This window comes from Geotrypetes seraphini, chromosome 16 (assembly GCF_902459505.1).
Source record: "Geotrypetes seraphini chromosome 16, aGeoSer1.1, whole genome shotgun sequence".
NCBI classification, from domain to species: Eukaryota; Metazoa; Chordata; class Amphibia; order Gymnophiona; family Dermophiidae; genus Geotrypetes; species Geotrypetes seraphini.
This window is the reverse complement of record NC_047099.1, coordinates 35920751-35943401: the sequence shown is the minus strand read 5'-3', so window position 1 is coordinate 35943401 and position 22651 is coordinate 35920751. Positions and strand designations below refer to the sequence as shown.

General features: G+C 47.1%; 1 protein-coding gene across 7 annotated transcripts in view; it reads right to left on the bottom strand.

Moving 5' to 3' along the window:
• Positions 1–550: 550 nt before the first annotated feature.
• Positions 551–22651, bottom strand: part of POGZ (pogo transposable element derived with ZNF domain) — a 46566-nt gene continuing 24465 nt past the window's right edge. For 3 of the 7 annotated variants that reach the window (XM_033925475.1, XM_033925474.1, XM_033925479.1), the window contains exons 11-19: positions 22232–22332; positions 21414–21560; positions 12231–12365; positions 11758–11960; positions 4818–4958; positions 4527–4586; positions 2981–3093; positions 2638–2662; positions 551–2298 (exon numbers count right to left, since the gene is read on the bottom strand). In XM_033925475.1, coding sequence (XP_033781366.1) covers positions 771–2298; positions 2638–2662; positions 2981–3093; positions 4527–4586; positions 4818–4958; positions 11758–11960; positions 12231–12365; positions 21414–21560; positions 22232–22332 — 2453 coding nt within the window. In that variant the 3' untranslated portion in view covers positions 551–770. The remainder of the gene's footprint in view (positions 2299–2637; positions 2663–2980; positions 3094–4526; positions 4587–4817; positions 4959–11757; positions 11961–12230; positions 12366–21413; positions 21561–22231; positions 22333–22651) is intronic. The other 4 variants (XM_033925478.1, XM_033925481.1, XM_033925477.1 and 1 more) reach the window with 2 other exon arrangements.

The window sequence follows — 22651 nt, the reverse complement described above, 5'->3', positions numbered from 1 at the left end:
AAAAAAAGCATTTATCTAAAATTTGGTTTCCCTGGCTTTATTCAGCGTTCCATGTCTGTACATTTACAGAGCTGTAGTGGCTGCAGCTTTCCTTCTCCTCCACTAAAGTCTTATTAAAACAAGCTCACATGGAAAGAGAGGCCCAGCATGCTGCTAGCGGTGGGGGTAGGAGTGATAAAAAAAAAACCCAGCAGCTTTCAACCAAAACATCTCATTTTAGAAAACCTTAAACACATGCACTTCATTAAAAAAAAAAAAAAGGGTGGGAGAATGTTCTTAGCGGGCAGTAAAAAAAATAAAAACTAAATCACTGACCCAGTCTGCTTCGCCAATTTGGTCAGGAAGTAGCAAGCAAATGGTTAACACTTGCATACGCACACTTCAGCGGCAGTGGTTAGGCCATTGCAACGCAGTGGCTCTGAACCTCTAGCGTAAAAACCTTAAAACAGGGCCCTGACAACAGAGCACACCTAGGGACGTCTCATTTCTGACCATTCTGCACAGTAAAAGCAGAAAACTAGAATACAGTGAGATAAAGCAAAACCAAAACAATAGTCACCCACAGTATATTTCAGAAAAAACTGAACACAGTGATTAAAAAGAGCACAAAGGTTAGGCAGAAAAACAAGAAAATATTAATCCGAGGGAGAACTAGAGGTTCCTACACCCACAAATCCACACAGAATGGCCTTATTTGACTTAAAAAAAAAGCAATAAAAAAGCAGACATGGGAAAATCATTCATTCTAGAGCATTCTTAGAACTAACTGCTCATATTTCCATGGGTTCTAAATCATTTTCCTCAAAGCCATAAAAGGATTCTGTGTCACTGTCCGCTTCAAAGAGCTGATGTAGGACCTCTGGATCAGCTCCTTCCTCGGGCTGGCTCTCATTACAGGCGTCCGTGTCCTCCTCCTGCCCCTCCTCCAGCTTCAGCTGCTCCTCCAGCAAGCCAATGAGCTCCTCTTGCATCTCAGCATTGCGTTTGGCAGAGTTAGCAGTGCCGTCGGGACCTGGCAGCACACTGGCCACCAAGAAGGACTGCTGGACCAGTTCAGGATGTTCTGCAATGACCTCCAGCACCTCAGCCAACCAACAAAGGACCAGCTGCAACAGAATTTCAGAGTCGCAGCTGGCCTCTGCCATTTCCTGCGCCTGCTCCCGCCACTTCTTGTGAAGAAAATTCTTCACAGTTCTTTTGATACACACATCCAGGGGCTGGATTTTAGAGCTGCAGCCCGTAGGGACAATAGCTGGAAGAGTACTGCTGGAGCTCAGCAGAGAAAGAACCTCCTCTGATAAATGTGTTCTGTGGCAGTCCAGCACCAGCATCCCTTTGTTACTGGGAAACTCTGTATGTTTCTGCCAGATACGGGATGACCACAGCTCCATCACATCATCATCACTATAGCCTTCCTCTTTGGCTTCCAAAAGAATAGATTCTGGGATCTCTCCCATCTGATGCAGCTGACCCCGGAACAGGACAAGAGTGGGCAAGAGGCTGCCATCAGCTAAGATGGTAAGGACCACGTCACACCAGGGCTCACCAGTCCCAACTGTTTGCAATGCATTGTCCTTTCTCTCATCGCTGCTTAGCAGTTCTGCATCGAGGAAGAGAGAGATCTCATCGATGGCTGCGATCATGGATAGTGGCAGATCCTGGTTATGAATCTGACGCTGCACAAACTCAATAAAACATTGAGCATTCTCCTCTGTGTCCCTGGGCAGAGGATGGGCCACAGCAACCCTCGAATGCGGACTGAGATTGTGTCTCAGCATGAATCTCACTGCCCACTCGTAAGAGATCTTGAAGCCTCCCTCCAGTGAACGGCCGATCTTGGTGGCTTTCTGAAAGAGGGTCTCCTCATTTACTGGCTGCTGCTGCTCTCTCTGCGACAGAACCCATTCTGCGAGTTTCTCTTCAGCTTCTGCGCCCAGGTACTTTCCTTCGGACAGGCTCTCCTGGTTCTCTTCCTGGAAGGCCTGGAATCGCCGCAGCCAGCGCCGGATGCGCCTGGGAGGGTTGTGGAAATGCTCAGCTGCCTGTGGGATGCTACAGCAGAGGGCAAAGAGCACGACCCGCAGCTTTTTCACAGACAGCTGTTCACTCCGGCTAGGAGGGTCCGGCTGCTTCGCTGGTGGCTCCTCGGCCTGCTCCTCCAGATCGATAGTCTCGCTCTCAGTGGCTTGGTACGATGGCTCTGGCTCTGGCTGCAGCTCCTCTCTCACTGGTAGTGCAGAAGGATATGGTTGCTCTGTCACTGCTTTCGGGGAGTAAGAGTCCTGAACCTGGCTATTCCTTCAGAAAAAAAAGAAAATACTATTATTGTGTGATGTTCCCTAATCATTGTACTGTGTTTTTTTTTTTGCTCATTTACACTAGCAATGTTAATCTAAGACAGTAAACCATAAACAGAGAGTACAGTGTCTGAAGAGAACAGGACTCTACTTCCAACCCCTCATAGTGAGGAGCATCATATTAACCCCTCCCCCCCTTAAAGAGGCATACTTCCACTCCCACCCAGACAGAATACAGTAACTAAAATCAGGCAAAGAGCAACGTCTGCTGCTTCCACATCACTGCAGCAAGAAATAAATGAGGCCGAGTCTGGCTGGAAAGATGCTGAAATAAATTTACCTTGAATAGGAAACCTTTGAAGGACCTAAAAGTGAACACACAAAGACACAATCAGCAAGGTACTGAGAGTCACTACACAAGCAAAACTGTTTCCCAGATACTGTAGACTCTTCGGGGTGATGACACAACGTACTGGCTCTGTTCTTTGGCATGCCGTTTTCAGAAGGAAGGCTTCAGATCCAAACACAAACTAACCCTCCCGCACACAATAAATTGACATCTCGTCCAATCCACCACCTGCAATCTCTAGCTGCTCACCCAGTGCGAGCATTCAGAGCTCAGGCCAGCAGCAGCAATAATATATGCTGGGAGGATGGCAGGGAGAGATGAACCAAGCTCTTACCTGGGAACACGACGGTACTGAATTTGTGGGAAGGGTTGAAGACCAGATGTTTTGCCATTGCATCTCCCACTCTCGTTACGAAAAGGCAGGAGGAACACGCCAAGGTCACCATGCTGCAGAGAGATGGGCAGATCCATTACCATACGTTCTTAATGTTTCAAAAATGGTATTTAGCAGACTACTGAACAGAAAGCCTTAGCTCGTGCCTCTTCAAAAGTAACTCAAGGCACATTACATTCAGGTACTGTTATGTAAGCCCTGGAGGATCCAAATTTGTAGCTTAGGCAAGGAAGAGTTAATTGACTTGCCCAAGATAGAAACATAGAAATAGACGGCAGATAAGGGCCACAGCCCATCTAGTCTGCCCACCCTAATGACCCTCCCCTACCTTTCTCTGTGAATAGATCCCACGTGTCTATCCCATTTGGCCTTAAAATCAGGCACGCTGCTGGCCTCAATCACCTGTAGTGGAAGACTGTTCCAGCAATCAACCACTCTTTCAGTGAAAAAGAATTTCCTGGTGTCACCTCGTAGTTTCCCGCCCCTGATTTTCCACGGATGCCCTCTTGTTGTCGTGGGACCCTTGAAAAAGAAGATATCTTCCTCCGCCTCGATGCGGCCCGTAAGATACTTGAACGTCTCGATCATGTCTCCCTTCTCTCTGCGCTCCTTGAGCGAGTATAGCTGTAATTTGTCAAGCCGTTCTTCATATGGAAGATCCTTGAGTCCCGAGACCATCCGGGTGGCCATTCTCTGCACCGACTCCAGTCTCAGCACATCCTTGCGATAATGTGGCCTCCAAAATTGCACACAGTATTCCAGGTGGGGCCTCACCATGGATCTATACAATGGCATAATGACTTCCTCCTTACGGCTGACGAAACCCCTTCGTATCAACCCATTATTTGTCTTGCCTTGGATCACCTGGCTTCCCTGGTTCTCAGCCTGTTGTTCTCACATTTAAATAAGACTTTGTTATAAAGCCATTTCCCAGCCTTCTTGGGGAGTGGAAATGATGGATGGAGCTTTGGATTCCTCTAAATGGCAAGCAACTCCTCAAGTCTTAAGAGAGAGCAGCTTGCATGAGCAAGTTTTTTGTCACAGATGCCTACAAATTCCAAGCCAATGCAGTCCCTTAAGTCAGTGCCTTCCTCTCAGAAGCTGCACTGCCTCTGCTGTACAACACTCCCAATTTCAAAGCCCTAAAGCAGGATCACAATTGACAACTCCTGCTGCTTTGATTCTACCTACTTACTCGCCTGAATCTCTGAAGGGAAGGGGGACATACCACCTTTTTGTGGCTTTGGCATTCAAAGCGGTGGGGGCACTGGAAAATTAAGTGACTTGCCCAGGGTTACAAGGAGCAGCACCAGGATTTGATCTCACAATTTCTGGGTGCAGAAGCCGCACATGGGATCTCTCAGAGAGAGAAAGAGATAATGGTTACTGCAGATGGGCAGACTAGATGGGCCAGTTGGACTTTATCTGTTGTCATGTTTCTGTTTCTACCAGTGAGCAAGATTGGCTTTTCTGTGCACAGGCTTACCTTGCACTTGAGTTTTTAAACAATGCCAGGTATTTTGGGCTCTTGCGAGGAACATGATTGCTAGAAGAGAGAGAAATCAAATCATTTAATTTTGTCAACCCCTAGCCAAAGGATAGTGTATGCAATTATCATATAGAAAGCAAGTGAATTATTTTCAACAGCAGCATCAGACACATTAGATCAGAATGCATTCTTAATTCGAAGGACCTCAAAGGGATGGGATTTATGATTCAGGGCGAGCAGTGAGGTGACAGGGAGCGGCATGGTATCCTGGGTTGCAGGCATACGCACTTGATCATGTGGTTGGCATAAGCTCTGGAGCAGCAGGTGCTGTAGCGGCACAAGGAGCAGTGCACATATGTTGGGAAGTGGTTTGGAAAGTCCGGGATCTCAAAGCTGCACTCTAGACAGGTCTGCCTACCCATGCTGCTCCTGCAAGATACAAGGTGGCATTCAAATGACACTTCCGTTTACAGCAGAGCTTTCCATTAACTTGCAACCCCTCCAAACTTCTTTCACATTCATTTACTTTAAGTCCCTTGGCTTCTGCAGAAGATTATCAGGTTGGTTTAGGTAGGATGTAACACATATTCTGCACTAGCAGGAACTATGATGGCAATTAGAACGGATAAATTAGGCCTTACCTGTTAATTTTCTTTCTTTTAGTCCCTCCAGACTGGCACAGACGGATGGGTTTATGCTCCTCTGTCAGCAGGTGGAGAATGAGAATACACTGAATTCTAACAGTCTTAACGAATAGCCAAGCAGGAAAGGAGAAATTAGGTTCTTACCTGCTAATTTACTTTCTTTTAGCTTCTCCAGACCAGTAGAGGTTAACTTTACGAATGGGTATATATCTAATCATGACCAGCAGGTGGAGACTGAAAACAAAACTTTGGGACAGTATATACTATCCTCCCTTCTCTATTTCCCTCAGTCTGCCGAATAGCCAAGCAGAACCAAGAACTGGAAAACAGGAAGAAAACAATACTCCGAACAGGAGTAACAAATAACATACCCAAATGCTGTTGGAAAATGCAGAGGAGAAATACCCGAAGGAAAATGTCCCCACAGCTCGCCAGCTAAGCCAGCCGAGCCACAGCCGCTGTTCTTTAATTCTCCCCGGCCCTAGAAAAATACTAGAACCCGCAGCAAAAAACAAAAACTGCCCGCGAAAACAGCCCCAACAACAACAACAACAACAGACAGGGTGGGGACCTCTACTGGTCTGGAGAAGCTAAAAGAAAGTAAATTAGCAGGTAAGAACCTAATTTCTCCTTCTTTAGCACTCTCCAGACCAGTAGAGGTTAACTTTACGAATGGGACGTACCAAAGCAGTCCCTCTCACGGGCGGGACCCCCGAAGGGCCGATACCAGAACACGCTCACCGAACACCGCGTCCCGACGCGCCTGAACATCTACCCGATAATGTCTAACAAAAGAATACAAGGAGGACCAAACCGCAGCCTTACAAATATCCACCGGAGGCACGAGCGACGACTCAGCCCAAGAAGCCGCCTGACCCCGAGTGGAATGAGCCTTGAGAAACTCCGGAACAGGCTGCTGTTTCAGAAGATAAGCGGAAGCAATCGTCTCCTTGATCCAGCGCGCAATAGTAGCCTTAGAAGCGCCAGCTCCCCGACGAGGACCAGCCAGGAGGACAAAGAGATGATCGGACTTCCGGAATTCCTGGGTCCGCTGCACATCAGAGCGAAGGACCCGACCGACATCCAACTTGCGCAGCTGCCGTTGCTCAGAAGAGCCCTCCCGACCACCAAGACCGGGAGAACCACCGATTGATTGACATGAAAAGGAGAAACAACCTTCGGCAGAAAGGAAGGAACAGGCCGCAAGACGACCCGCTCCCTAGACAACTCCAAGAAGGGAGCCCTACAAGAGAAAGCCTGCAGCTCAGAAATACGCCTAGCAGAAGTAATGGCCACCAAAAAGACCGCCTTCAAAGTAAGGTCCTTCAAAGAACAGTCGTCCAAGGGCTCGAAAGGCGGGCGCACCAAAACAGAGAGAACCAGATTAAGATCCCAAGAGGGAACCGAGGGCCGTAGGGGAGGCCTAAGCAACTTGGCCGCCCGCAGAAACCGAATCACATCAGGAAGAGCCGATAAACGCTGACCTGACACCAACCCTCGAAAGGTCGACAGGGCCGCAAGATGAACCCGGAGAGAAGACCAAGCCAGGCCTCTATCCAGGCCATCCTGCAAGAACTCTAGAATGTTAGGCAGAGAAGCGCGAAAAGAGGTCACTCCCCGCGCCCGACACCATTCCTCAAAGAGACGCCAAACCCGCACATAAGCCCGAGAGGTAGAAAGCCTCCGGGACCCCAACAGTGTAGCGATCACCTTGTCTGAATATCCCTTCTTGCTAAGGCGACCCCTTTCAAGAGCCACGCCGTAAGACAGAAGAGAGACGGGTCGAACAAGGGAATGGGACCCTGCATCAGAAGGTCGTCCGAGAGAGGCAGAGGAAGAGGAACCGCCACCAGGTGCCTCACCAGATCCGCATACCACGGACGTCGAGGCCAATCCGGAGCCACCAGCACCACCAAACCCGGATGGTGAACAATGCGAAGAAGCACTCTGCCCACCAGCGGCCAAGGAGGGAACACATACAACAGCCCCTCCGTTGGCCACGGCTGGACCAGAGCATCCAGACCCTCGGCCAGCCCTTCCCTGCGACGACTGAAGAAGCGGGGCACTTTGGCGTTGCCACTCGTGGCCATCAGGTCCATCAGGGGCTGCCCCCAATCTTGCACTATCAACCGAAACGCTCCGGCGCCGAGAAACCACTCTCCTGGATCCAGGAAGTGACGACTGAGGAAGTCTGCCTGAACATTTTCTACCCCGGCTATATGAGAAGCCGAGAGGTCCAGAAGATGGGACTCCGCCCAAACCATGAGCCGAGCCGCCTCCTGCGCCACAGGAGTGCTCTTGGTGCCCCCCTGACGATTGACATAAGCCACCGCCGTGGCATTGTCCGACAGGACTCTGACCGACTTGCCCAGCAAAAGGGAGTGGAAAGCTAACAGCGCCAGCCTGACCGCTCTGGTCTCCAACCCGTTGATCGACCAGGAGGCCTCCTCCGCGGACCAGGTGCCCCGAGCTGAGTGGCCCATAAACTGAGCCCCCCAACCGAGGAGACTTGCATCCGTAAGGAGCACCGTCCACTGCGGGAGATCCAGACCCACCCCCTGAACCAGGTGAGGGGTCCGGAGCCACCAGCGCAGACTGCAGCGCGCCAAGCCTCGCAGGGGAACCGGAACATCCAAATCTTGCCTCCGGGGAGACCACCTCCGGAGCAGAGCATACTGAAGAGGACGCATGTGGGCCCGCGCCCACCTCACCACGTCCAGGGACGCCGCCATTGACCCCAGGACTTGGAGGAAATCTCGCGCCCGAGGACCCCGGGACGCCAAAAGCAGGCGAATCTGAGATTGCAATTTGCTCACCCGGGCCTCTGGAAGGAAGACCTTCCCCAAGGAGATGTTGAACATAACCCCAAGGCACTCCAGACGCTGAGCCGGGACCAACCGACTCTTGGAAAGGTTGACCACCCAGCCCAGCGACCGGAGAAACTCCACCACCCGAGCCGTAACCCGGGAGCTCTCCTGCAACGACTTTGCCCGAATCAACCAGTCGTCCAGGTAGGGGTGAACCAGGATGCCCACCGACCGCAAGGCTGCCGCGACGACCACCCTTACCGTGGTGAACGTCCGAGGAGCCGTGGCCAGACCAAAGGGAAGCGCACAGAACTGAAAGTGCCGCCCCAAGATCGCAAAGCGAAGGAAGTGCTGATGAGAGGCCCGAATTGGAACCTGCAAGTAGGCCTCCGTCAGATCGAGAGACGTAAGAAACTCCCCCGGCTGAACCGCCAGAATGACCGACCGCAGCGTTTCCATGCGGAAAGACGGAATCTTGAGAGCTCTGTTGACCCCTTTCAAATCCAGGATGGGCCGAAAGGTCCCCTCCTTTATGGCCACCACAAAGTAAATGGAGTACCTGCCGGTGCCCCACTCCGTAGGGGACACCGGCACCACTGCCTCGAGATCTAGCAAACGCTGAAGGGTCTGACGAAAAGCCTGCGTCTTCCATGGAGTCTGACATGGAGAAGCGAGGAAAAGGTCCGGCAGAGAGCGGGTAAACTCCAGAGCGTAACCGTCCCGCACCACCTCAAGGACCCACTGATCGGACGCGATCTCGGCCCATTTGGGGAAAAATTTGCGCAGCCGGGCCCCCACCGGAACCAAAGGGGGCGCCGGCAAGGAGTCATTGCGCAGGACGGGAAGCGGGGGAACCGGCGGAGGGATTCCCTGCCCCCCGACGGGCCCCCCGAAAGGGCTGCATGCGCTGGAAGAACCGACCCCGGGAAAAGCCCTGAGCCGGGAAAGAAGCAGCCCCACGCCCCGGGCGATACTTGCGAAATTCCCGCAAACACCCCCGGGCAGCCCCACACCTAGACGCAGGGCGGGCACGGTCCTCAGGCAGACGGGGCACCTTCGAGTCCGTCAGAGTCTGAATCAACTCATCTAATTCCTCTCCAAACAAAAAGACCCCCTAAAGGGAACTTTAGTAAACTTAGCTTTGGACGCAGAATCCGTCGCCCAAACGCGCAGCCACAAAATACGCCGCGCGGCCATGCCATAGACTTAGCCGAAATCCGCACCAAGTCATAAAGAGCATCTGAGAGGAACGAGGCAGCCATCGCAATCTTCGCTACCTCCTGATCCACTAGAGACCAGTCATCAGACTCCCGATCCAGGACACGCTCAGCCCACCGAAACACGGCGCGAGCGACTAGCTCCCCACAAACAGCCGCCTGGACCCCAAAGGCAGAGACATCAAAATCATACTTAAGAAGAGTCTCTAACGCACGCGCCTCCGAGACCCTAAGAGCAGAACCGTCCATAACAGGCACGGTATGCCGCTTAGGAAGTGCCGAGACCACCGCGTTCCCCATTGGCGAAATTAAGGTAGCCCTACCTCCCTCCGGGACGGGATACCCAAGAGCCAAGGCGCACACCAAACGAAACTGCGCCCATAGGCCACTGCGCCAACACAAAATCCCGCAAATCCTGACGCACAGGAAAAGAGCGGGAACCAGGACAGACCCCCTGAAGCAGAGGGGCCCCCATACGCGGGGTCTCCGGCGGCGCCACTGCAAAAATGCAGCACCAAGGAGACCTGCTACACAGGTCTAAAAGCTCATCCCTCTGAATAAAAAGCGCACCACGGACGCATCTGCTCTGGAAGACGGGAAACCCGCCGCCCCGCTGCCAACAGGCGTCCCCTCTAGAGGATCCTGGAAGCCCGCCAAAGCAGCCAGGTCCTCAACCAGGCCAACACGCTCCTCCGCCCACCAATTCGCAATCCAAGCCCCCCCGCGGGCGCTTGGATGAGGGAGGAGGAAGAGGGGACGCCAAACGAAAATAGGGAGGCAAAGCCATAGGGGGCGCGGAGGGAAACCCCCCCCGAAACCCCCCAGGCACACGTGGGACCCCCAAAAGTCCGCACAAAGAAAGAAAATAAATTGGGGGCAAAAAACCCCTGGGGGTCCCCAGGGACTCCCTGCCCCAGCAGGGGTCCATGCTGAAACCTGCCCCTGTGTTCGCCATACAGGGGGAAGGTCACCTGAGGTTGCAGACAAAATGGAGGGGCCAGACAAAGAAAATGGCGAAGTTCCCGCCAAAAATGCTCCCTCCATGGCCTGTAGCGGCTGAGAAGACTGAACAGTCTCAGCCGCTAAGACAGGCAAGTCGGCATCAGCTGTCAAAAAATCAGCTGAGAGGGAATCCTTCGGGGAATCCCTCCGTGGGCGGTTGTGGAAGACCGGGCTTCCCCACTGCTCCAAGCCGACTCGCGAGGCACCATCGGCGGGGAGCTCTGGGCGCCTGCAGCCGCTGCCGACGGAGCTCCACCACCTCACCGACCCAAACCGCCGAGTTCAGGCCGGCCGCGAGTGCCTCGCGGCTGGACTAAAATTGTGGCCTACTCCCCCGGAGAAGGGCACAATTGCTCCAGACGCGACCTAGCTATAAAAAAGTGCTGGTTACATGAAAAAATACAGTAAAATACAGTTTTCTTAAAGGGAAACAACCCTTCAGACCAGCACTACCTCAGGATTTTTTTTTTTTTTTTTTTTTTTTACAGAACAGACTCCACAGGCTCTCGAAGCAATATGCCTTGCTTGACTTAGGGGGCAAGGCTTACTGCTGAGGCTCCTCTAAAAAAAATGTGGGGAGGTGGAGGAAGTGGGGGGAGGGACCCCGCTCGTGACCCGCCGGGTTTGACACCCCCGAGGTCGGACGGACCCCCAAACAGGGCCCGACCAAGCTCCGTCCGGCCAAAAACAGGGACAATAAACCCCTAAACAAATTCCAACAGCCCTACCAAGAGAGATGGGTACAGATCACTCAACACCTGCTGGAGACTGAAAGAAGACTGAGGGAAATAGAGAAGGGAGGATAGTATATACTGTCCCAAAGTTTTGTTTTCAGTCTCCACCTGCTGGTCATGATTAGATATATACCCATTCGTAAAGTTAACCTCTACTGGTCTGGAGAGTGCTAAAGAAAATACAAATATCTAGCTGGAAGAACAGGAACTCCAAACTAAAATTTTTTGTTTTTAAAGTAAAACACAACTGTTGGAAAAGGATCAGAACAGGCACCCAAAACTGTCCCTACAGTTCGCCAGTTACACCAGACGAACCAGATGGCAGTGGAGCATAAACGTATTCGTTTGTGCTGGTCTGGAGGGACGCTGAAGAAAAGTGACTTACTGGACTGCACCTTTATCTCAATGTAGCCATCAAACGAGATGTAGTAATATACACAAGACAAAGTTTGCTGGATGAAAGCTGTGCTGTGATTGTCTGAGAAATCTGCCCTGTGCTGTGATTGGCTGAGAAATCTGCCCTTTACTGATCATTTTGTAAAATCTGCTACGACACCTCTGGGCCCCCTACTTGTAAGCACATTAAGGCACTGCAGAAATGGTTTCTCTGGTTAGGCCTTATGTGCCTCAAAAGCACTGGCCATGGAGTAAGCTTTCCAATTGTCTGGTTTCTATAGAAATGCATTTCTATAACGCCTTTTTACCCAGGGAGATGGGGACTGGCATGGCAGAGCAAGGATTACATCACACATGCTACATAAAGCTTTGCTCTGGAGAAACCTTTGACTGCAGTAAGATAGGGTAACTACAATTTCTTTAATAACCTTTTCGACTGAAACTTAGCAAGTAGTTCTGACATTTTCTTGATGACTCTCTTCTGGCTGTTTCGCTGGATGGATGGGTAGAGGAAGATGGGCTGGGAGTCTGATGAGGCCGGTGCTGCTTCATCCTGCACTGGTACTGATGGGGTATCGGGTGATGTCAGTGGCACCGTTCGTGCTTGTCCCCTTGAAGCCCGAATTGTTACCTAAAACAATTGTACAAGATATAATTGTCAACAGCCTGCTGTTCACCTGCACTAGGCCCTGAAGCTCTGCTACTCTTCCTCGACCCCAAGCTCTGGCACAATGCTGAATGCCTGCAAATCTTGTCCCTGTATTGACAACTAACAAGAGGAGGAAATGTAGCCATTAATCAGAAACCAAAAAGATGAGGAATTCAATGTATCTCTGCAACCTGCTCATCCCCCACCCATTAGGAAAGCAGGCAGGTAGGCATGTATGCAAATTTGTCTTACCTTTGTTCCTGGCTTCAGTCCCTCCAACTGTTTGGGCTTTCGGAAAGTTTTATGATGCTGAAGTTTATGTTCGATCTTATCCTTTGCGAAGAGGAACTGCAGACGGCACTTATTGCAATGATAAACATTCTTCTTCTGGGTCAACCGATAAGGACGATAGATCGATACCGATCAAAAGGGAAGATAGACACATACACATTCCTTAATGCACAGGAGTCAATAAAAAAAAACAAAACAAAAACAACTAAACAAGCAGAGAACCCTAATCTAACACACTAAATAAGCTATGACCAACAACAGCAAAAATCCATCTAAAACACTTGATATATTGCCTATCTTAAATTCTAAGCGATTATATGTAATATAATAAAATCAGGGGGTTCAGTAACAACAAAGTAACTTATTACAAAGATAGGACAAACTAATAAGATACAAAAGGGAGAGGGGTGAACTACAATAAGCTTAAGAAAAAGAGAACGAAGGAGGAGGAAAGGGGGTATTGCTCATACTGCATGGAAATTCAAAAAAAGAACAAAGAAGGAGTGCTCATGTTAGTGCTGAAAGGCATCTCTAAATAAGAAACTTTTAAAAGAACCTTTAAATTTATCTAAATTTGATTCCGCCCTGATATAGGGGGGGTATGGAGTGCCAAATAAGGGGAGCAGTAGCAGCAAAGGAGGTAATACGGCAGGTGCAATAAGTCTTACGAGAGGGAACAAAGAGTAGATTTTGGGACAAAGATCTGAGCGTTTTGGAGGGTGTGTAAGGAATGAGTAGTTTATCACTGAAGCAATGTTAGAAGGTTTACGTACTCACAATAAAAATGCCTGACATGACCATGTTTCAACTATAAGGCTGCATCAGGGGCAGCTGTTGACCAGATATAAACCACTTAGTAGATCAAAATACAGTTAAATAAATAGATTAAATATGCATGGTATAGCTTTCTATAAGTGTTTCGTGTTTCCTGCAATACTTTGCAGCCAATGATGTTATGATGTCATTGGAATGCATCTTCATTAAGGTTGTTTGGGGTTTTATCAAAACTGATCTTGCCTTTTTTGCTAGAGGGAAGCATATTCTGTTCCTTCTCCCTCAAGGTTAGGTGCCAGTGTTCACTTGTGGTTTTTCTTTTTTTTACTTGAAGTAATTGCAATGCTGTCTGGATATTATAATATACCTACCATAACTTTGGTTTGTCTCTTCACTCACATTATATTGTATGTGAGTCTTCTGACACCTAAGAATTGTAACATTTGCGGCAATTGTAATTTCTTTTGTCTTATTGAGAGAAAAGTTTTTTATTTATGTATTTAGATTTTTATCCCATCCTTCCAGAAGAGCTCAGAATGGGTTACAACACATAATAAAACATAACATATTGATCATGACAGGAGTTGCCATCCAACATATTACTAATAACTGGAAAGATCACAGTAGACTTAATTTTAATTTCTGGTGGAATTCGTTGTGCCACTTATATAGAATGGAAAGATCAATGGCGGTACAGAATGGAAAGTATAAAAGTTTTATAAAAATATGGGAGCCATTAACATCTTTTTGTCATGATTAAATGCCATTTTTCTATTAATTATATACACCACTTAGTGATGAAAGAGGGGAAGGGTTTAATGGGAGGGTTTATCTTATAATGAATAATGGGCTTGGGGGGAGGGTTGCATTTATATTTATAAGATACAATGAAAAGATGTTCAAATGATCTAATTAATAGTGTTTATTATGATTTCTGTACACTTGATGAAAGTTTAAAAACGAATAAAGAATTAAAAAACAAACAAACCCATAACAGGGTTTATATAATAAAATAAGAACAGGGTATGTAGAGCAGGACCCCCAGGCCAGTCGGGTTTTCAGGATAGGCCTAATGAATATGCATGAGAGAGATCTGCATATAATGGAGGTGCCAGGCATGCAAATCTGCTCCATGCATATTCATTAGGACTGGCCGGGGGGTCCTCCGGAACCACTGATGTAGAGCACATGACAGTACATTTTAAACGTGACATGATAGGACAATACATAGGGGAGCATGATAGCACTCAGAAAGCATGGCATTACTTAATAGGATATGAGAGGGCAAGACCTCATACAACATGGGATGGAGATGTTGTGAGTTTGGTAACTAACAGAGCTTGACAGTACGTAGTTTTGCACCTCTTGCATGTCTTGGTGATTAAGCACTCATTTATGTTGTAAGTGGTTCTAATTGGCTTTTTTGCTTTTAAATATTGTAGTTTTTTATATTTTCATTTTTTAAATTTTATTATTTATATTTTTATATTTAGTTGTTTTATTATTACACACAATACATTATATAATAGTACAAAGTATAATCCAACAGATCAAACCTAGCAGCAAATAGATCACCCGTGTTGACTCTTCATGGGGATCTAACAGAATAACCCCCCTACCTCACAGAGCACTTCATTATCATAAGTTCAAAATAAGAGTATGGGCCTGTTGTGCAAATTTGCTGAAACAATTTGCATGCTCTAGGTAAGGGGTAGGCAAATCCGGTCCTTGAGAGCCACAGGCAGGTCAACTTTTCAGGTTATCAACAATGAATATGTATGAGATGGATTTGCAAGCACTGCCTTATTGAGATACATAAGAATAGCTTTACTGGGTCAGACCAATGGTCCATAAAGCCCAGTAGCCCGTTCTCACGGTGGCCAATCCAGGTCACTAGTACTTGGCCAAAACCCAAGGAGTAGCAATATTTCATGCTACCGATCCAGGGCAAGCAGAGACTTTCACCGTGTCTTAACAGACTATGGACTTTGTCCAAGCCTTTCTTAAAACCAGCTATGCTATCTACTTTTGTCACAATCTCTGGCAACAAGTTCCAGATCTTAACTATTCTCCGAGTGAAAAAATATTTCCTCCAGTGCATGGGAGGTGCCTTAAACAACTTGAGCCAATCAGAGCCTCAGGCCCCTCCCCAGTGCATCCCAGGATGCACCAGGGAGGGGAAGGCCCATTTTGAAGTGGTGGGCCAGCTGGCTAGAGGGAATCTGCATCCCTCTGGTCAGACATCTACCCCACTTTTGACGGCAAAAGAAAAAAAAAAAATCTGCGAGTGCGACTCATGGATCAGCCCTTTCGAGCTTCCTGAGGTGGGCATGGAGGAAACTCGCAGCATATACTTCACTGCGGGGACAAGGCCATTCATCGCTTCACGGGGCGATGAATGCCCTTGTCCCTGTACCCGTGGCAAACAGTCTTCTCCCCCCCCCCCCCCCCCCGGTTCCTGTGGGTTACCATGTCATTTTCTAGGGTGCAAGCTCTCTATACTATTTAATAGCTAGGCAGCATAATTCTATTTGCAATCAAAACAGCCCAAGCTAACTTGATAGGACAGGCTGGCCTTAGTCTCTTTAGCCAGGACAAATGTTTCTTGGACAATGTCAGCCATATCTTCATTCAAAGTGGTTAGAATCCAAAAAGTGAACATAATGGTTTACTTGTGTGTAATCCTTTCTGCATGCAACTCTGAAAAGGATTTTGTTGTTCCTTGATCTGTAACCAAATCCTTATCTACTCCATCACTTCAAAAATAGTTTGGTAGCATCAGGGTCAAGCTCTTTATTGCCCCACGGGGGAAGCAAAACAGTCAAGCAAAGAGACACTTTTGTTTTTTTGTATAGCCAAAGCCAACATTGTCACATACATTTTGGCAAAGGATAGCTTCCAGCAGAAATAAAATAATAAATGTATTGGTTGCATTAATTGTTCAGGTTTGGAGTGGAGTATACAATTGAGTAGCCTTTATCCAGTCTCATCAAACGTGCAACATTATATTTTCATATACCAGGAAGGACTAGACTTCCCCAGCCCATAGGCAAGGACAATTGTTTTAATGTAAGCAGTGGCTTCTTATTATGCCACAAAACTTAAGAACATAAGAAGTTGCCTCCTCTGGGTCAGACCAGAGGTCCATCCTGCCCAGCGGTCCGCTCCCGCGGCGGCCCATCAGGTCTGCGACCTGTGAAGTGGTTACTGACCACTTCTATAACCTACCTCAAGTTCTATCTGTACCCCTCTATCCCCTTATCCTCCAGGAACCTATCCAAACCCTCCTTGAAACCCTGTACAGAGTTCTGGCCTATCACCTTTTATTGGTCAAAAACATACAACCACTTTGGAAAGAATACCATCTTAAACAATGCTATGCAGCCACATAAGCTTAACAGTAACTTGTGACTTTCTTAATGATGGGAGAAAATTTTCAGGATAGGTCTCAGCTGTATTTTTAGTCAAATAAACCCCAAGATATTTAAGTTTAGAGCATACTTTTTGAATGGGAAATGGTGCTGGCCAGTCCTCATAGGCATAGCCACTCGCTGGCAAAGCCTCCAACTTATCAAGATTTAATATAAAACCTGACAACCTTGTTGTACCAAAAGAATACTCTTTGATGAGAAGGACAAGATCGGGTTAAGGAGCAAAAGGAGGTCCTCAGCAAATGACATACATCGCACCCCAACCTGCCTTCCCTCCCAGCCCTGTAGAATCTCGTCTTCTCTCAATTTTATTAGGAGGCTCTAAAGTGAGAACAAACAATAAAAGAGCTAAGGGACACTTTTGATGTGTTCCCCAACCCAGAGAAAAAAATCAGACACTACTGCAGAAACAGGATTTGATATAAAATCTTCATGTCTAAAAAGGGACCATCCAACCCATTATGTTTTAAGATGGAGAACAAGAAATCCCAGTTTCCAGTGTCCCTCTAGATATTCACAGATAGGTAACATAGTAACTAATGGTCCATCTAGTCTGCCCATAAGTTATATCCATAAAAAAATACATGATTAAATTAACTTGTCTCTTCTTTGACATTTCTGGGCCAACACACTCCTGCAATGAAGCTACTAAGTAGTAGATTTAAAACAAACTGGAGGAAATATTTCTTTATTCGATATGTAATTAAATTCTGGAATCCTTTGCCAGAGAATGTGGTGAAAGCAGGTAGCTTAGCAAAGTGTGTAAAAGAAAAGTCCAGAAACCATTGTTAGGACGGACTTCACCTATATATATTCAGTGGGACGCCAATTATCCAAACTCCAATTATCCAGATTGCTTCGGAAGGGGGGGGTGTCTTAGTTTATATTTGAGTTCCCCCAAAGTACTATTCTTTTGGTTTTAATTTAAAAAAATACCTTCAGCGCACCCCCCCCCAAAAAAAAAATAAAAGAAGAGGCAGCATTCCCCCTCCCTCCTAGAACAGGCATCACCAGCCCTCTCCCAGAACCACAGTAAAGACCCCAGGCCTACCTTGTTTCCCTGGTGGTCTAACGGCAGTGTTGGGGCAGGAGCGACCAAAATAGTTGCTGAGTCTTCCAGGAGCTATTTTCGTCGCTGACAGAACATGGGCAGGAGCGAGCCGCTAGACCACCAGGGAAACAAGGTAGGCCTGGGGTCTTTCCTGTGGGTCCGGGAGGGGGTTGGTGATGCCTGTTCAGGGAGGGAGGGGGAATGCTGCCTTTTCTTGACAAGGGGGGGATGTGCTGGAGGTATATTTTTTTAATTAAAAATAAAAGACAAAAAATTAACGTTCAATTATCTAGATTTTTTTTTTAAATTTCTTTATTCATTTTATATCTTACAAGTGTACAATAAATATCAAACAAACATATTACAATACCACTTGAAAATCTACAATATTATACAACAAGAAGATTTAAATCCCACCCCCCTCCCAAATTCAAATATCATTATATTATATCTCATGAAAATAATTATCTAGATTTTTGATTATCCTGACTACCCTCTGCCGAGGTTAGTCCGTAAAATCAGCGTTCCACTGTATAGATAGATAGATAGATAGATGGAGAAATAAGTCTTACCTGTTAATTGTATTTCCTTTAATCCTACCAGATCAAAACAGAACTTGTGGATTGTACCCATTGACCAGCAGGCTAAAGAATTGTGGGGTCTCTCTATATGGGCAACATATAGCTTTAAGGTCTTTAGTATTTTGATTGACAAAGCAGTGAGGTCTTGAGGTAAGAAAGGAGTGCACAACGGTGATGTTGGTGCTTAGTCCTGCTGAGTTTTTCGCCTTAGATGACTTTGTAGACCAGTGTTTTTCAACAGGGGTCCGCGAGCCGCTTTTGGAGTGTACATGGCACTGCATGGGTCTTCCCCCCCTTCCTCCTCAATCACCGCTGCCACCAGGGATCCCATGCCCTCCTTCCTCCCCTCCAGCTGCATCGCTGAAGCCGACCTGGAAGGCTTTCCGCTGATGTTGGAGGGAAGCCTTCCAGGTCAGCCGGGATCCCAGTTACCTCAACAGTCAGTCCTTCCTGCATTCAGCCGCACTTGTTTGCAGGGACCTGGGCAGCGGCTTTTGCACACTGCACGTGGCTGACCTGGAAGCCTTCCCTCCGACATAAGAGCTGACATCAGAGGGAAGGCTTGCGGGTCAGCCACATGCAGGAGCCGCTGCCCACATCCCTGCAAACAAGTGCGGCAGGAAGGAGCAGCCCAGCTAGACGGCTCTGAAGGGAGCGAGCCCAGCTTTGGAGCGAGCAAGTAAAGGAGAGAGGGGATATCAATGTGGGACAAAGGGAGAATGGAGGGGGGAAGGAGTGCATTTTGACATGGGAGGGACACAAATTTGGGACAAAGGTTGTAAGGCAGGGAAGGAGCATGACTTGGGACATAGGAGGGAGGGAGGGAGGGAATAGAAAGGGAGAATTGTTGCGCATGGGTGTGTGAGAGAGGGTAAGATATGGTGCACATGGGGAAAGGAAGAAAGAGGAAAATTGGGCAGAGAGAGGAGTGAGGTAGAGATGCATGGGGATGAGAGGGAGAAATGTTGGATATGGTGATAGAAGGAGAGATGGGGCTGGTGGGCAGTGGTGAAAAATGCTGCACATTATCCGGGGGATGAGAGGGAGAAATGTTGGATGTGGCAATAGAGGGAGTGGAAGAGATGCACCCTGGATCTCTCTCTCTCTCTTTCCCCACTCCCTTTGTAGCAAGGGAGGGAATGAGAGAAGGACAGTGAGAGAGATAGGAGACATGATGCCAATGGGAGTGGAGGAGAGAGGAAGAAAAGTTGGACTCATGGAGGGACAGATAGAGATGTTGGTTGGGGAAGGGAATGAGGTCTGGAGAAGAAGAAGAAGCATGTAAGAGGCAGAAAAAAAAATATTGGATGCACAGTCAGAAGGAAGTGCAACCAGACTCATGAAATTACCAAACAAAGGTAGGAAAAATGATTTTATTTTCAATTTAGTGATTGAAATGTGTCAGTTTTGAGAATTTCTATCTGCTGTCTATATTTTGCACTATTTCTGCCTATTTTTCTATAGTTGTTACTGAGGTGACTTTGCATATTTTAAAGTCATCTGCCTTGACCTCTTTGAAAAAATCCAAATATAAACATTTTCTCTGTGTATGTGATTTTTAATTTTGTGGTTACAATTATGTATTGTTAATAAGATTATATTGTGTGCATATGAAAAATGAATGTAAGAAATTTTGTTACAATTTGTACTATTATTATGGGGGTGGGGTCTGGGGTGAAGCTTGAGTGGGGTTACTTGGTTGATATTTGTTATGGTACTTGGCTTGAAGAAGTTGAGAAATTCTGTTGTAGACCATGCAAGCTATCCTATATTGTATTCTCTTCTTTATGGGAAGCCAATGTAAATCTTTCAGGAGTGTGGAGACGCTCTCGAATTTGTCGGAAAATTAATCTGGCAGCTGTGTTTTGAAGTAGCTGCAATCATATGCAATCTTTTTCTGCAATACCACTGTATAAGGCAGGGGTGTACAACCTGCGGCCCAGTGAAGTCCAGCCTCACCTGCGTACGTTCCAGTTTAGCAGAAACTTGTCCAACTTTGTCTTGAATCCCTGGAGGGTGTCTTCCCCTATAACAGACTCCGGAAGAGCGTTCCAGTTTTCTACCACTCTCTGGGTGAAGAAGAACTTCACCCAGAATCTATCCCCTTTTAACTTTAGAGAGTGCCCTCTCATTCTCTCTACCTTGGAGAGGGTGAACAACCTGTCTTTATCTACTAAGTCTATTCCTTTCAGTATTTTGAATGTTTCGATCATGTCCTCTCTCAGTATCCTCTTTTCAAGGGAGAAGAGGCCCAGTTTTTCCAATCTCTCACTGTACAGCACTTTTTTCCCTTCAAAGTGCTAATCGTGAACTGCTACAAATGAATAAGCAAAACCGCTGGTTAGCAATTAACTTCAATTAAAGTTAATTAAAAGCTTCTCTTCAGACCGGTACTGCCTCAGGATGTTTTCTTTCTTTTTTTTTTTTTAACAAGTACAACTTTAACAAAGTGAGCAGACTCCACAGGCTCTCAAAGCCATATGCCTTCCTGAACTGTGGCAAGGCTTACAGCTGAGGCACTTCTAAGTCAAAAAATTAGGGGAGGTGGGAGAAAATGGGAAGCGTGATTCAACCAGTAGAATGTGGCACCACCGAGGTCAGACGGACCCCCGAGAGGGTCCCCCAAGCTCAATCTGGCACCCACAAACAGAGACAAAAAAGGCCACTAATCCCATCCATCAGGCCCTAACTAACCAAAGGAAAGACTGCACAGGCTCACCACCTCCACCTGCTGGAGACTGAGAACAGACTGATTGTAGATGGGACTGCACAGCCCACTTATACTACAGTTAAAAGTCAATGTCTCAGTTTCCACCAGTCTGCAAGGATGCTAAAGAACAAGCAAAAGCGTGGTGAGGAGGGAGAGCGACCCTCTGGGGCAAAAGAGACCCCGCACTGGGCTTTGGCCCCAAACAGCAAGAAGCACTGGAGTCAGAGAAAGAAATCCCAAAGAAGATTTTTCTTTTCTTGTTTTTTTTTAAATCCCCTTCTGGGCCTAAACAGACTAACCCGGACTGCACAGACTTATCATGTCCACCATCAGCTGGATACTGACAAATACCGACTCTTTCAGTCACTTAGAACTGGGCTCTCAGTTTCCATCCACTACTAAGAGCGCATAACAATTACCCCTCCCAATAAATTAGATACTAATGAAGCAAGATCAGTTTGCAAGAGCATAAAATAAACACTGCAATGGAAACATATACTGCAGTAATCTAAGAAAAAAATGGCATGCACTTTACTATCAAATCTGCTCCCATCCAGACTACCTGCAAGAAGCCATTTCCATCACGGTCCATCATACCTGATGTCTCATGAAGTGCTGCTGGAAGGCATTTCCATTTTTAAAGACCTTCAGGCAGTATGGGCAGAGGAGATGCCGTGTGTCCTCATGGGTGAATCGGAAATGGCTGTCAACTTCTGAGTAACGAGAGGAGCGATACTGACACACCTGCAGAGAGAGTACAGAGCAGAGACACACATTAGTGCTTCTCTGGGTGAAAAGTCTTGACTATTTCCAGCACCATACACAGAGAAGCAGGTACTTTTGCTGATCAGAGCCTACAAGTAGAAAATCAGGGGCGGGAAACTGCACGGGGACACCAGGAAATTCTTTTTCACTGAAAGGGTGGTTGATCGCTGGAATAGTCTTCCACTACAGGTTATTGAGGCCAGCAGCGTGCCTGATTTTAAGGCCAAATGGGATAGACATGTGGGATCTATTCACAGAGAAAGGTAGAGGGAGGGTCATTGAGGTGGGCAGACTAAATGGGCCGTGGCCCTTATCTGCCGTCTATTTCTTTGTTTCTATGTTTAAGTGCAGAGGGATAAACTTGCCATGGTCCTAGCTTTCACAGAAACTCCCATTGAACTCTTGCTCTCAGATCACAGTTCTTTCCAACAGGGATGCAAGAGTTACTTCCACATCCCTGAAGTAGGACCAGTGACAAAACTGAGAAAACAGCAGCCAAAGGGAACCAAAGGCTTTCACTGCTGCCCAATGCTATATAACCTCAAAAACCTTGGGTGGGGGATTTGTGCTACCATCCTAACTTGTAGAATTTGAGATTTTGTGTCTGAACTCGGTGCTCCTTTCCTTGGTCAGGATGTTGTTTACTGCACCTGACACACGTAGGGCATCTCCCCGGGTTTGTGAGTGTCTTTCATGTGCTGCAAAAACAGAGGCTCACTGTCAAACGCCCATTCGCAAATCTTGCACTTTGCTGTGAAGAAAGACAGAAAGATTACAGGTTGCAAGGTGGCAGTTAAGTGGGAGAGGGCACATAGTCCAACTGCTTTACCTTTCAAATAACCTTTACACACTTTTTTTTTTTTTGGTAAATCTTTATTCATTTTTAATCTTTCAACAAGTGTACAAATATACACCATGAATAATAGGGAGGGGGAAGGGTTTTTATTTTATTGTGTATAATATTAATAATAATGGGAAGGAGGGGTGGGATATGGGTTTATATATATATATATATATATATATATAATTGTTTTTCTTGATAGACTTACAAGTGATGTTTTCAATAATAT